Source organism: Montipora foliosa, chromosome 5 (assembly GCF_036669935.1).
Source record: "Montipora foliosa isolate CH-2021 chromosome 5, ASM3666993v2, whole genome shotgun sequence".
Classification (NCBI taxonomy): domain Eukaryota; kingdom Metazoa; phylum Cnidaria; class Anthozoa; order Scleractinia; family Acroporidae; genus Montipora; species Montipora foliosa.
This window is the reverse complement of record NC_090873.1, coordinates 27,746,919-27,761,918: the sequence shown is the minus strand read 5'-3', so window position 1 is coordinate 27,761,918 and position 15,000 is coordinate 27,746,919. Positions and strand designations below refer to the sequence as shown.

The 15,000-nt window shown below is 38.8% G+C and overlaps 1 protein-coding gene across 3 annotated transcripts in view; it reads right to left on the bottom strand.

Annotated features, from left to right (window-relative positions):
- The window catches only part of LOC138003855 (diacylglycerol kinase theta-like), a 62,605-nt gene that overhangs the window by 7,913 nt on the left and 39,692 nt on the right, over positions 1-15,000 (bottom strand). For all 3 annotated transcript variants that reach the window (XR_011123681.1, XM_068850130.1, XM_068850131.1), the window contains 9 exons: positions 14,027-14,142; positions 10,239-10,390; positions 9,218-9,366; positions 6,143-6,449; positions 4,303-4,393; positions 3,568-3,629; positions 2,870-2,912; positions 1,759-1,827; positions 1,443-1,496 (listed from right to left, as the gene is read on the bottom strand). Coding sequence is in view for 2 of the 3 variants with exons in the window: in XM_068850130.1 (XP_068706231.1) it covers positions 1,443-1,496; positions 1,759-1,827; positions 2,870-2,912; positions 3,568-3,629; positions 4,303-4,393; positions 6,143-6,449; positions 9,218-9,366; positions 10,239-10,390; positions 14,027-14,142 (1,043 nt within the window). In the remaining variant the exon portion in view is untranslated. The remainder of the gene's footprint in view (positions 1-1,442; positions 1,497-1,758; positions 1,828-2,869; positions 2,913-3,567; positions 3,630-4,302; positions 4,394-6,142; positions 6,450-9,217; positions 9,367-10,238; positions 10,391-14,026; positions 14,143-15,000) is intronic.

Here is a 15,000-nt window from a genome sequence, read left to right as displayed (position 1 = left end):
CAACAAACAGCCGACACTTTTGGTCAAAATTGTTGACCGACAGTCGACCGACTGTTGGTGACTATACTGTTGTATATAAGCGATGGTAAAGTTTATTCTTATTAAATCCCCTGATGAGTGGGCGAAGTTTATTTGTTTTTTTCTCTGCACAAGAGCCTAACAAGCACTACCACCAGGAAGCCTGCCCCAAACCAGAAGGTTCAAAACCCTCCAAGTAGTAGGAGTGGACTTCACAGCACCTATCCGCCACACGCCAAGCATTCTTGTCCCAACTTGCTTGCAGTCTGACAAGATCTACTCACCTTCACTCCATCCGCTGAAATAATTGGGAACCCCCGAGTTCATTGCAAGCCTCAAACAGTTCATAGTGCGAAGGGGGAGACCAGAGATGATATATTCTGGCAATGGGTCTACATTCACAGCCACTGAGAAGTGGTTATTTAGGTGTAACAGGACGAAAGGTTCCACGAGTTCCTGACTGCCCTAACCATTAAGTGGCAGTTCAACCTGAGTCGTGCCCCCATGGTGTGGAGGACAATTCGAATGCCTCAATGGTCTCTTGGCAAACAAACAATTGGCAATAGAATGCTCCACTGAGCAGAATTAGAAGAAGTAGTTCTAAATGTCAGAGTAGCACTTAACAATCGCCCTTTGAGCTAACTTGAAGAAGAAGTCCAGCTTCCAGTGTTGACACGAAACTCCTTGCTGCACACCAACCCGAACTACCTTATGGAACTACAGCCACAAAATGTGCGTGACAAAGACCTGACGAAAAGAGTCAAATTTCTACCAAATGTAAGGAAGTCATGTGGAAACGGTGGTCAGCCGAATATGACAGATGTGTACAAGAGATACACCGTCAAGCAGGAGGGAAGCAAACGGTCAACCCTAATGTCTGAGACATCGTCATAATTCAAGACGACAAAAAAGCCTGGAACCAAGGGAAACTAGCGTTTGTCACAAAGCCTAATCAAGGGGAGAGATGGCACTATTAGAGGTGCTAGACTGAAGACAAGCAAGGAAACCTTGAGCAAGTGAGCCCTTGCAATTAGCATGCACCTCGTCCAATCCCAAGTTCCACACTCAACCCACCTGCACCTGAGTTCGATGCAAGACCACAGAGAGACGCCGCAACTGCAGCCACAGTGCGTATCCTAGAAAGAGCGGAACAGTCTGAATAATGAACACTGCAATTAGGCAAATTCTGCTCCAGATAGCGAACTTTAGTTTAGTTATAGCTTTACATCGTCTCGTTTGTCCATGCCCTCTGGCGACATACAAACGGCCTGCCGCTAAGGAGATGTAACAATAACTGCGGCATTGCATCAATCTCGGTTCATGTTCTACTTTCGAAGAGTACGTCTTTGAGGGTTTTTGCCTTTCCAAGTCTCCTGTGGCACGCATTTAATATAGCCACTCAAACAAAATGTTCTTCTTTTTACCTGAGCTCCTTGTGCCAGTCGTATTCCAGTTCTGATTCCACTTTGAATTTGACCCTGGAAAAGTTCAATCAATTCATCAATCAATCGATCAATCAACGTTATTTAGTGTCAATATATTCAGCTGATGTAAAATAATTGGGGACAGATTCACAATGTTTGCTCAAAGTTTTTAGTGTTTAACATCGTTCTTTAGTTGAATCACTTCACAATATTACCAAATAAGACGATAGAACGTGAATCATCCAATGATAGAAAATGATCAAACATTGTTAAAAGAACATTCGACCCCACTGAGGACATGTTCAGTCTACCCTACCAAATGCATGACTCCCTGAAGACCAAGTACTTCGACAAGACCATCACAATGACTTGCTGGAGCATAACCCTAACAGGAAAAAGAAAAAAAAAAACAGATAAGTATTCTTCATTCAAAGAGAGTACAACTACCGAATACCTAAGTGGAGACATTTCCTTTGGGGGTTGAGAATTGTCCAAAACTGGTTTAGCTCGTAAAATTATTAATTAATGCCACAATCTCACCTGTTAACATACCAGGCTATTAATGTGCAGTCAGGTCCTGAAATAGTTGGGAGGGGGCTGAGAGTAGAATTATTATGGAAATGTTTGCAGGTAAAAAGGAGGTTTTTGGTTCTCGTCAATCAATTGGTCACGGGACTGGCAAAAATAGGCTTAGGGGTTGTTTCCATGGTAGAAGATGGAACCCTGTACCAGGACCATCCCAGACGGTGTAGCCATCAAGCGGAATATGCTCTCTGTATATACTTTACATACAAAAAAGCATACTTTCCCTTAGTGGTAGGATTCTTCTAGCGATGGCATGTTCCTGGCTAAGTGATAGGAATATCCTAGTGCCAGGAATTTACTGGCACCATGTAAACTACTTTCACCCAAAGATCCTAGAACGGAGGATCATGAGGCCGGAATACTTCCCCATCCAGACGTTCAGCAATGTCATTCTACCAATTTGGAACCTTACCCAAGACAAAATTTCTGCATATGGATCTAATGTAAAACTGAGAGATGTTGCAGGGCAAAAATAGCCGAGAGAATTATAATAATAGTGCACATCACTACTTGCTTGAGGTACTTCACAAAAACTAATAAAACAGTACTGCTTAAGGCTAATACACTAAAGAACTCCTCTTAATAAATTTATCAAAAAGAAAAGTTTTATGTAACTTTCTCCTTAAATATCGAAACTGAGTTGGAATCTCATATTTTTGGGGGTACTTTGTTCCAACTGTTCAGAACACACCCAGAGAAATCCCTGGGATGAAATGATGAAAGAATGGCCCCGGGGGAGAGAAACAAGAAAACCCCCGTGTCTGAACATCACAAAGGCCAGGAATTCAAAGACCAGGGACAAACTAAGGAAACATATAATTTTTCAAAGAGGGATTACTAACATCATCTTTGTCTGGTCCCCATGCATCCGTTCCTGCACCCCAACTGAAAAGAAAGAGTTTCAAGAATTGCTGATTGATATTTGAAGCTTTCAAATGAAAATGATGGAAACTTTATTTTGATTGTGTGGATCATGTAGCTTGGGGAAACAGTATCCTATGTAACACTATTTTGCCATCATTTCAAACCCCAACTGAAAACCTTTTTTAAGGCTGAAACGAAAATTAAAGGAATTGACACATGATGTATGGCTAAAACCCATCGTAGTTTAAGAGAAAATTGCCAATGTTCCTTCCATTGACATACATCCTTCTGAGGTTGTGTAGTAGTTTTTTGATGAGGAATACTGAAAAATTGCCATAAAACACCCCTTAAACATTTCGAGATTTAAAAAGGCTTGAAAGCTATAAACAACTTAAAAGCAGTGAAAAGGGGCCGTTTCAAGCTTTTCAACCATTTTTACCACGAGCTGTTTTCAGGACTGTCTTACTGCAAAATTCTACTTTTAAAGGCTGAAGCAGCCATCTGTCGCCAAGAATGATACAATGAAAATTTAAAATTATGATTGGACATGATATCTAAACACCAAAATGTCTTTACCATTGCTCTTAAAGGTAAGGATGAAATTGGAAAGCAACTTAGAAGAAAGAAACATTTTCCATGACAGTTCCTCTTTCAACCCACAAGAGATTGGTTATACCTGCCAATGTTGAGAAATACAATTCCTTCCAGAGCTGGTAAATCAAGTTTGTTACCGTCAACCTAAAAATGTGCAAAGCAGGATCAATTTCATGGTAAAGAGATGCCCAAATATTTGCCAAATTTAATGAAACATCGAAGTCTCTCCTCTCACTATTAGCCAACGACTAATTTGACATGTAATAGAGCGAGTTTCAATTGAGTGTCGTAAAACCAAAACCAAAGTAATTACTTTGGCCAATCAAAAAGGACTGAGACACTCCGGCAAACCAATCAAAACTCGAAGTAATTACACGTAGCCGACACAAAGCGCGGGAAAATGTGCACGCGTGAGCCACGATTGGTTTTGGTTTCACTTCTGATTGGTTGAAAAAATGGCGCGAGAACTTTGAACCAATCACTGAGTGAAGTAATCATAAACCAAAGTAATCATCTAATTACTTTCGACACTCAATTGAAAACCGCTCTATGAGGTCTTCCTACCAAATAGGATGTTACAATTTTAGATTACCTAGTATAGTAGAATTTTACAAATAAGGAAACAGGCCCCAGTTGTTCAAACGATAGATACCACTATCCGCCGGATAAATCACTATCCAGTGGATAAGCAATAGCGAAATCAATTGCGCTATCCAATGGATAGTGATTTACCCGGTGAAATGACCTACTCTACCCTGGTGGCGATGAGCAAACTTCTGCTTGTTACTATTGAGCGTTTGAAGAATCTTAAGATTACCTCAACTTCAACCTCCTGGGAAAATGTCTTGGAGCAGCCTTTGACCATTTTCTTTAAACCTGCTCTGAAGTAAACTCCCTTGTTGTGAAGTCTAAGTGGGGAAGAAAAATCAAATTATTTTAATATTCATAATATTATATTATGGACCAAAATATCCATCCTGATTGCCTAAAGGAAATGCAGCTTTCAAATACCGAAATGCAGGTAACACAACGCTGAAGAGAGTTAGCTCAATGCATAAAAGAGGTAATTTAGCGCATGGAGGTAACAAGCCAAGTATTCTGATTGGTCAATGATCAAATAAACTGAAAGGACAGTAATCGAACGAGAGCCCTGATTGTCGCGAAATTCGGATTTGTGATTCATCTGCATAGTTATGGTATTATTAATAACTAATCGTACAATTTCTCTTGTGCAATGTGGAATGAATAGCACTTGTAAACTCTTTTAAAGACTACAAATTATTTTCACCCTACAGGATAGTCCAATTTTGTTGGTCTTTGAAAGACAATTACTCAAGCTCATTTATTCCAAATTGCACTAAAAATTATCAGTACAAATTAATTGGGACACCAAGGCAGTAACGGTGACTTACTGCCCCGGGAATCAAATCTTGGAGCATTTGTAGATCTGAAGTGGTTTAAAATCCGCACCAGACTGGTCTTAATTTTTCGTGGAGGTGCAAAGGCCAAAAGAGTCATACTGGTCTGAGTATATTTTTCACGCTGGTCTTATGCAAACGGCTGAAATAATTAATTTGTAGGGAGACAGATCTTAAAAGGTACCATGCAGTAAATTGTAATCACTACCTAAAGACAGTTTCAGTTGGATGCCAGTGATTACTTATGTCCATAGATAAATAAAATACATGTACACCGAGTGTGTGGAAGACACAGCACACTTTTTCCAGGACTGCAAGTAAAGTCACAGTGTGCTTTTGTTCTCTACTGCGATTCTTGGTTTTCACCTACGTGACAAGGCGGCCATGTTGGATGGCAATACAACACAATTTCTTTTTCGCAGAATTTGCATAATAATAAAGTTTAGATCCCAGCGGAGAGACAGGTTATTGCTCTTGCCATCCAACATGGCCACCATGCATCATGTCACATGCAAACCAGCAAACCATGCCTTGATTTTGGGTCATTAATTGTGACGCAAGATGGCTCCAGTAAGCAAATTAAACAAGCGAAGAAAAGTTATTAAAGCTAAGTTTTACATGTAATCCAGTATCGATCCAATAACGTTGTAAACAAACACTTGCGGTGTGCTGCAGAACTTACACTGGCTGAAGTGACGCAATTATCAAGTTGCTCAGCTATTTTAACATCACTACAATTAGTGAGAAGCTGTTTCTCTTCCAGGGCACTCCACATTCGCCTTTTCGCTGCATCTTTTTCATTCGTTCCTCGTGATAGCCATTTTTCGCAGGCGAATGGACGGGAGCAAAAAGGCAGTCTGGGCTGTAATAACAAAACAAGCGCATGCGCAGGAGCCGTTCACGGCTTGAGCAAGCCGCGGACAACGCTTGAGTACATTTATACGAATACTTTCACGTCCAAGGCAAGCCGCGGCCAAGATAAGCACAGCCCCAAACCCCGAGGCCAGGATAAGCTGCGGTTTGAGCTAGCTGCGGATGAAGTAAGCCGTGAACTTCGCTTTTGTACCATTTAAATGGGGTGTTCGCTTATGAAAGCCGCGGCTTATTTTCTCTCGTATAAACGGCCCTATTGTGGTACAAGACATACCTTCAATTGTCATTGAGCTCGAAAACAAAATTATTCCCTGTCATAACTTTCACAGTCCTCAGATTTAAAATGGTTCCACCAAGGTTACTGACCTACAGTGAAATTTCTCAGGTGACTCCTCCCTCTGAAGGTGGAAATCTAGACACAGCTCTGCGCCAATACCTATTCCAAAATAGTTATTCATGGTGAAAATATTAGGCTCGTCTTCTCGTCCGTACATAGAACCAATCGCACTATCATTAGAAAGGGAATCTTGGATGCCTTCTGGTGAATCAAACATGATGCACCATCTGTCCAAGAGGACTTCCTGCGCTTGGTCGATGGCCATGAGTAGCGAGACAGGGCTTTCTCCTCCAGAGTACCCTCCACCCCAGTGAAGAACACGAGAAAGGTCGTTTCCTGCAATTTAAAGTCTAAGTTCAGTGAAAACTAAACAAAAAGAGTCACTTAATATAAGGAGGACATGTAGTCAATTTGTTATGGTGTTAAATTCTTGGCAAGAGGTTTCGCCAGGACTGTTGGGTTTTCGTAGCACGTTATCTCTCATTGGCATGGTTTTATCAAACACTTTAATAACGGTAAATTAAACATCATAAGAAAGATTTGTAAGCGGACTTTTCAGACTTTAGAACAAGATCACTATGATAAAGTGAATGCTTGAACGTCAGCTTACAAATCTTTGTTGCGGTGGTTATTTACCTTTATTGTATAGACATCAGTGTTCTACTGGAAAATACACCACTCACAAAATTCATACGAAACTACATCTGGAACCCGAGTGGCATACTTTCCATATCCTCAATAGTGAGGATATTAATGACTTCATTGCCTGCTTTTTCATGGTTGTTTGAGCAGTCAGTGAAAAATGGCAAGTGATAGCTTCATGAAGTTCTCTGAACCTGACGTAAAATCCTTCTCTGAGAAACAAGAAAATGCTAACACGAAGAATAAAACCTCATACAACTTAAAAATACTCAAGGAGTTCCTTGCAAGTGAAGAAGAAATGCAAAAATTGAAGAAATTCCTGCCGCGGAGCTCTAAGAATTAATTTTGCGATAATGTTTGCGCTCTGTGTTGGAAAGAAAAATGGTGAGTAAAACACTCCTGTCTATATAATAAAAAGAAAATTACACAGTGCCTTGAAGATATGAATTTTATTTTCTCGCTTTAAAACAGTATTTTATTCGCTGCGCTGGTTCGAAAAATATTGCTTTTACCACTCCAAATAAACTTTATATCTTCGGGCCGCCATGTAATATCCTCTATTTATCTACTCGTTTGATAAAACGGCAACCGACAAGGCACCACAGTTCCTTTGGAAACTAACCCCTTCATATGCCTCACTGGAATTGCCTATGACAGATTATGTAGCCTGCGAGCAGGCCCTCCGAGGGACTGGGGTTGGGTTGGAATGAGGGCCTGCCCGAATGGCTTTGAACTTTGAATGTCGCGTCCAAAATTTTGGACGCAAAATACTCATTGGCTGAAATTAAATTAATTGATGACGTCACCATTGACAAGCTCCGATAAGGGCCGATTTAGGGCCGATTTACACGGTACGACTTTGTCGCATGCGACAACGGCTTACGACAGGCCCACGACATGATTTACGATTGTTGTGTACGTACGAAAAAATGTCGCAGCATTTTAAAACATGTTTTAAAACGCTGCGACAATCGTAAGTCATGTCGTAGGCCTGTCGTGAGCTTGTCGCATGCGACAAAATCGTATCGTGTAAATCGGCCCTAACAAAAAGGCACTTCGGTTCGGGAGATTAGGTAGTCAGAAATGCGTCTGAGAAAATCGTAGAATGTTGCAATTTACCGTAACTTTACATAATTAAAGGTCAAGCACCACGATACAATGGCGTCTCTGCTGGAAGGAAAGGAGTTCTATCTCTGTTATCCACAGGATTCGGGAAAAGTCTAACTTTCCAACTGTTTTTCGTAGCGACCAAAATACAACGAGGGCGACTTCATGTCACCGTATTCTCGACAAAGCATTATCGCTGATTACATTTGGACAAAAACTTGGGTCTTTCGGCTGCCTCAGTTGCTGATTCAACGATAGAGGAACTCTACACGATTTTAGCAAGTATTTGGTTAAGCCGAAAAGGCGGCTCCACAAATGATTCCTCGATCTCCTGGTAACTCCGCAATACTCCAATACACTTGAAAACAAAAATTAATATTCCAAATTTCAAATTATTGAATTAGTAAAATACATATCCATAATCACAAATACTCGATAAGCCTTTGAAACAAAATGGTGTGGATATTAGAATATCTGTCTAGTATTAACGTGTGATGTAGTAGTTGTAATGTCTGTATTTCATTAAAATAAAGTTAAAAAAGATAACTTCGCTTTACCGAAATTTGGCAGCAGTTGTGGTCGACGAGTCTCACACTGTCGAGATGCGGACAGGGAAAAGGCATTTCTCTATTACGATCCCCTTCCTTTCAAGTTTGTGTGCTAAATTTTCCCTGACGAACGAAACACATTTTCCGTGGAAAGGGACTTCGACGAATTACCGCACAGAATATTCAGCTAGCTTTACAGCACCTGCAGTAGTTGTTAGGATTTTCTGGCGAAAGTTTCCTTCCTTTACAGTTTTTGGGAGTTACCACCTCGAGCAATTTAAAATACACAACGTGTGAGTTTCTGTTTTTGCAATGTTTACTTCGGGTGCGTGGTGATTGGCTAATTTTTGACAGCTCTCTCAGCGTGACACCAGGAGGCGGCATTCAAAATTCAGAGGGACGCATGTAGGCTCTCCATCTCTCTCACCGCAGAGAGAGAGAGCCTGCTCGCTGCCTACAGATTATGTTGAAAACGTTCCTGAACTACAACCTTGGACAAAACCCCTACCCTTTCATTATAAGACGGTTCCCTCCCCACCCCCCTCACCCCCTCAGTCAATGTTGTCAACAATGAATAGGGGGAGGAGGGGGAAAGGGAGCCATTTAGGAGAAACTTATTTTCAATTGGTAGGTTTGGGGGGGGGGGGGGGGGGGTATAATATGTCGTTGTCTAAACAGGTTAGGGTGTGATTGTAGCTTAATAGCTGAGTGTACTCCAACTACATGTACAAAGAAAGCATTTACTTTCGGCAATCACAACAGGAGCAACTTGTTTTACACAGGTAACTTGTTATAGCCAGGACTCACCAGTGCCGAGTGGAAGAACAGCTGATGGGGGCATCTTGCACTTGAGATCCTGAATAACATCATCTAAACACGCTAACACCCACCCGACTGTGCCATCACCTCCACAGATCAACACACGGAAATCCGGAATAGATCTGAATGTGTACAAACTAAAAAGAATAACATAAAGATAAAGAAAGGACATCTATAACAGGAAATAAGGACAGACACGGATTCCCATAAGAGTGCCCCTCCTACGCCCAACAAAACAACAAAGATTAGATGCTTCCAAATGCACAACACCATCCAAAAATAGGTTCATTACAGCAACAAGGGGTTCGCGGCCCCTCGTTCCCTGCCTCCTCAACCTGCCCCTGGACTTTACAAGGTGATAGGATTACAGCAAACTAGTCTTTGTGTTACGTTCAAGGGGCCTATTGCTCAAATTTCCATACGTCTGATCACCTGACGGTGAGCTTTGGTCCCACTTTTTTTCAGGCATTATATCTATCAAAAAACGTATTATCCTTATGTCTTCACTTGCACTTTTCTTTGGCCTGAGTTTAAGTTATTTATTGAACGTATTTTCCATGTCCCAAAATGAAATTTTGGTTGTTATTCAATCCCAAGATCATGTTAATTGACCTTGTGGTGGATACCTAGGCAAAGAATATAAGAGCAGTTATACCGTAATCAGAAATACTTCCTGGACTACAGAAGTTGTATTTTAATATAACGATCTTGAAGCCACTGTCATTGTCGTCCTGCTACAGCTGCCTATTGGTGGCTAATATGAATGGCCAATGATGTTGGGCACTTGGCTACACAATTTTGGTCAATCGCTATCCAATGTTACCACAATGTATTCTGACATTAGAAGCTAAACACCCCAATATGCTGAATACTGGAAAAATGATCCGGAATACAACACCAGTGTAGTAACGTTTCTCTAAATGTGGACCTTCTGTTTTGAAAACAAAAGATAACTTGCAAGAGAAATTGTGACACTACCATAAGGAACTAAAGTAGGCAATCAACACACCCTGGTAATGGGCCTCCATCTGTGAGACTGTACACTTGATATGGGTTGAGTACATGCTGAAAAGCTGTAAGCATATCAGCTCCTTGACCTCCTCCACTTCCTGAGTTAACAAGCACAAGGAGAGGCTGACTGCCACGAGGGAACATTCCTGGCTAATGGGGTGATAAAAACAAAAACAAAGGTTTTTTAAAGATCCACTAATTTGCTATGATTATAAATCTTTCATATAATAATTCATGGATTTAAAAGTAAATGTCATATTAACAGGGATGTCTTTGACACAACGCAATTTAAATTTTAAAAAGTATTTTGAATGCCGTTCAAGAAAAAGTTCCAGAAAACGATTTAGGAGTCTTCTTTTTTCCAAGAAACTCATGAAATATGTAGATTGATGAGGGTGCGAAGTCAGGATCTGCAAAGCCCTTCACAGTACATACCAACGAAAACAAGGAACTCAATACTTGTATTATTTTTAGCCATTTCAGTACTCTCCAATAGTATTATGGTTTGGCATGATGTCTTTCATAAAATGACGTCATTGTTATTTTTAGTCATTTCAGTACTCTCCAATAGTATTATGGTTTGGCATGATGTCTTTCATAAAATGACGTCATTATTATTTTTAGTCATTTCAGTACTCTCCAATAGTATTATGGTTTGGCATGATGTCTTTCATAAAATGACGTCATTGTTAACTTAAAGAGGCATTAGCTTTGATCTCGACATTTCAAATGAAAATCAAAACCATCCCTTCCCAAAATTTCAATGGTGGAAAAATAACAGGGTGGGGTTAATGTTTCTCATATTCTCTCCAAGATTGTAGCAACAAAAGACCCATTGCGATATATTAAAATTCAATCCAAAACAAAAGCCATCATCTCGAGGCTCTGGGAAATAAACTCATACAAATCCTTATATTTATTCCCCAGAGCCTCGAGATGATGTCTTTTGTGTTAGACTGAATTTTAATATATCGAAAGTGGTCTATTATAGCTACTATAACTTGCGGATGTGAGGCAAATCAAAGACAGAACAACTATTTTGAAGAAAAAACGGTAATGATTAGAGTAAGGGCAAAGATTTTGCAATACATTATTAGAATGGAATTCAGAGAGACCACCACACATATATGCTCCCTGCACTTTGGTAAAATAATGTTACAAACTACGTAAATTTGAATTTGGAAGTTACTTACACTCTTTGTTTTTCTTTATCTTTTTTTTTAATTGACAGTTTATTGGAAGTTGGTTACAACAGCAACAACAACAAAATGCAAGTTAAAAAAAAGTTGAATAAGCATGAAGGCAAAATGAAAAAGGACAGCGACGAGCAAAAAGCGAATAGCAAAAAAAAAAAACTATACTTCTTGTCCATATTTTTCCTTTGGGTAAAAACGCAAAGTCAACGCAAAGAAACAAAACAGAAACAGTAGTGTAGAGAAGGTATTTATATTTCTTATTTTTTGGAGACTCAGGTCTAAAGGCTTGTATAAGCCATTTCTTTTTGAAAGTAGAGGCATTGTTAAAATCTATTTGATAAATGTGCTTCAAATAAAGCAAAAAAATGTTTAAATTGGGGGTATGTTCTTTTAAGCGACAAGGCCAGATATAGTATTTGGCAATTAGGGAACAGAAATTGATTTGGAGTTTGTGTTTAGGGCTACCCGACATCAGACATATTTATAAGCAAGTAATTGTGTTCACTCAAAGGAAGTTGGCAGGACTGCATTCACTTAAAAATACCATTTTTATTTCTTCGCATCTCCAGAATAAGTATCAAATTTTCGATTTCCTTATGACAGAAAGTGCACCTGTCCTCGTCTCCAAGCCCAACTTGAAAAAAAAAACAGTTGGTACCTGGCGCTGTAACAATTTGAGGTTGAAAGGGGTTCTTTTACTGCTCTTTGTACATTTAAAAGATGTTTGATAAGCGACGTTCCAGTTAATACTTTCATTTAATGGAAGACTGATATCTTTCTGCCTTTTTTCTTGACACGAAATTGTGCTATTTTTTTTTGACACAATTTCCTGATAGATAAATTTGATGGTTTTTGACTCCTTATAGCAATTTTCATAATTAAGTCGGGTTTTGGTCTTTTGCCCTCATTGACGATTTACTGCAGAGATTATCCCAAATAAGGTCGGGCTTGCAAGTTATATTTATTCTGAAAAGCGGTAAGGGAGAGGAAATTTAAGGATTCATCCATTAAATGCTTAATTTGCGTAATACCTTTAAGAAAAAAAGGCTTATTCTGAATTCTTATCAGGGAGTTTTCCCATCAAGGTGACTATTATAGTGTTTCCTAAAAAAAACTTCTCACCAAATTTGAAGTATTTCGTTTGCAAAGGGGTCTGATATTTTTAAATTGTTAACATCTTTTTTTTCCTTTTAATATCACTTTGCTACCATTTTGTTCAAGTTCTGAGTCAAAGAGTCGCTTCCAATTACTAATCATTTTCAGGGTCCAGATATCTTTGGATCCATGTAGCTTTAAGAGATTTATTAAATGAAGCAATTTCAATCATTTTAAGTCCTCCTTCTGGATACTTCTTAATCAGTATCTTTCCTTTGATTTTGTCTCCGTTAACATTCCATAGAAACTTAAAGAAAATTGTGTTCATTTCTTTGATCGCTGCGTGGTTACTTTGCAAAGGTGAAAAAATAATTTAGACTAACTGAAATGCAACCATGCTCTTTAACACTGCTATTTTCCCTAATAATGTAAGTCTGCGAAATTTCCAAACATCCGAGGATCCAACCAATTTTTTCAATTTAAAGATATTATTATATTGGGGTCCGTTGAGTATTATCTCGAGGATAAGGCATTTTGTACCGCTGAGTACTTTACATCATATCTACAGGTCACTCATTCAACCATATTTAATGTATGGTATAGTAGTGTGGGGTAATACTGCAAAAGTTCATAGAACTGAACTTTTGACCCTTCAAAAACGAGCTCTTCGCCTAATGTATTTTGCTGATTACAAATCTCATGCTATACCTTTCTTCATTTCTTCTCGGCCTCATCCTTTAGATATGCTCTATTTTAAATCTGTGGCTGTGATGATGCATAATGTATCAAACAACTTGACACCTCCTAATATATTTAACCTATTCACCCATCAAGCTGATATTCATCCTTATGAGACGAGATCATCGCAAAGAGGAGATTATTTTCTTAAACGTTCGAGAATAGATATTCAAAAAAGATCTTTCTCAAGAATTGGCGTTAAAATTTGGAATAGCATGTCTTGTGAAGTCCACCAGATGTCAAAATCTAACTTCAAAAATAATGTTGATGATATCCTCTTCCAAAGACTGCTAAAATATGATGATTACATTGATGTTTCGATAATATTGGCAAATTTTGACTCCTTAGTTGAGTATGTCATGTAGTTAAAAATTTATTTATTCAATTACTTTTTTGATGTTTATTTATGTTATACTGTACAAGTTTTAAGCTGTTCTCCACTGCACTTACTGTATTCTAAAACTAATTTATTTTATTTTATTTATTTATTTTTTATGTGAATGTGTAGTTATGTATTTGTAACCATTTTATCTGGAATATATTTGTAAGCAATGCTCGCCTCGACTAGCTATTGCTAACCGCGAGCATTGCATAGCTTTGTGATATTTTTTGCAAAATACATAATAAAAACTGAAACTGAAACTGAAACTGAGTTACTTTTACTTCCATGTAAGACATAATGACAGCTTTAACCTACAGTGGGAGACAAAATTTCTTGAGACAGTCGACAAAAACGTTTGTCGTTAGAAATACTTACATGTATGTTTGGTAATACTTTAGTGAATAGCACCTTGCTATCCACAGTTGACGTTTTTAACTTTTCAACAGCATCAGCTGCAACATCAGCAGCAGCCAGAGATAGAAACACCATGCCTGTAGGGTAATTAACCAGCACGTAGTAGAGTTATCTTCAGAGTGAAAGCATTCTTATTCTCACTTATCTTCAGTGTTTTTGTTATGTTAAAGGTGCATGCAGAGCATTATCTCCAATGAGAGATCAAATTGCTATCTATGTAACTAAACATAAAGAACATCTAACTACACTCTTTGCAAGACAGCTATTGCAAAGGGTTTCCTTTTTTAATGCTGGTCGCTTTGCCCACAGATTAACTCACAAACAAGTTAATTTGTCCACAGTGAAGTAGTTAACTTGCAGAGTTAACTTCAGTGTAGGTGAATTACATTGCCGGCAAGTTAACCTGTGGGCGAAGCGACCAGTTACCCCCCTTTCTATCACGTTGTTAAACAATGGAACTGTTTGGAGCCTTCAAACTACAAATGTCCCATGTTACAAACCTTCAGGTGAATGGCATCAAAGTTCTAAAGCATTTAGGATGCATAATCACCGTAATTTGTTTTTTGAAAAATTTCCTTTAATTTTTCTTGCTCATTTAACACTCGATATAACTAATTAGCAAAGAAAAAACCGAGAGCCACTGCTTCTACGATCATGATTTGAAACCACATCTGATTACTCTAAAGCGCCAAGATTACAGAGAAAACCGTAAAAATGTCTATTTACAAAAGCATGATGGTTTCAAGGATGATATAGGCAGTTGTGATCACAGGCTTGTTCAAGAGAAAATAAAGAAAGGGAGTAGAATATGACCGAGGTGAGAATTCTGGTAGAAGGCCACTTTTCATTTCTTGAGACAAGGGAATATGAAGTAAGAGAGTGTATCTCCGAATTCCCATAATTTAAGCTGGCCCCACTCCGATGAAAATTATTTG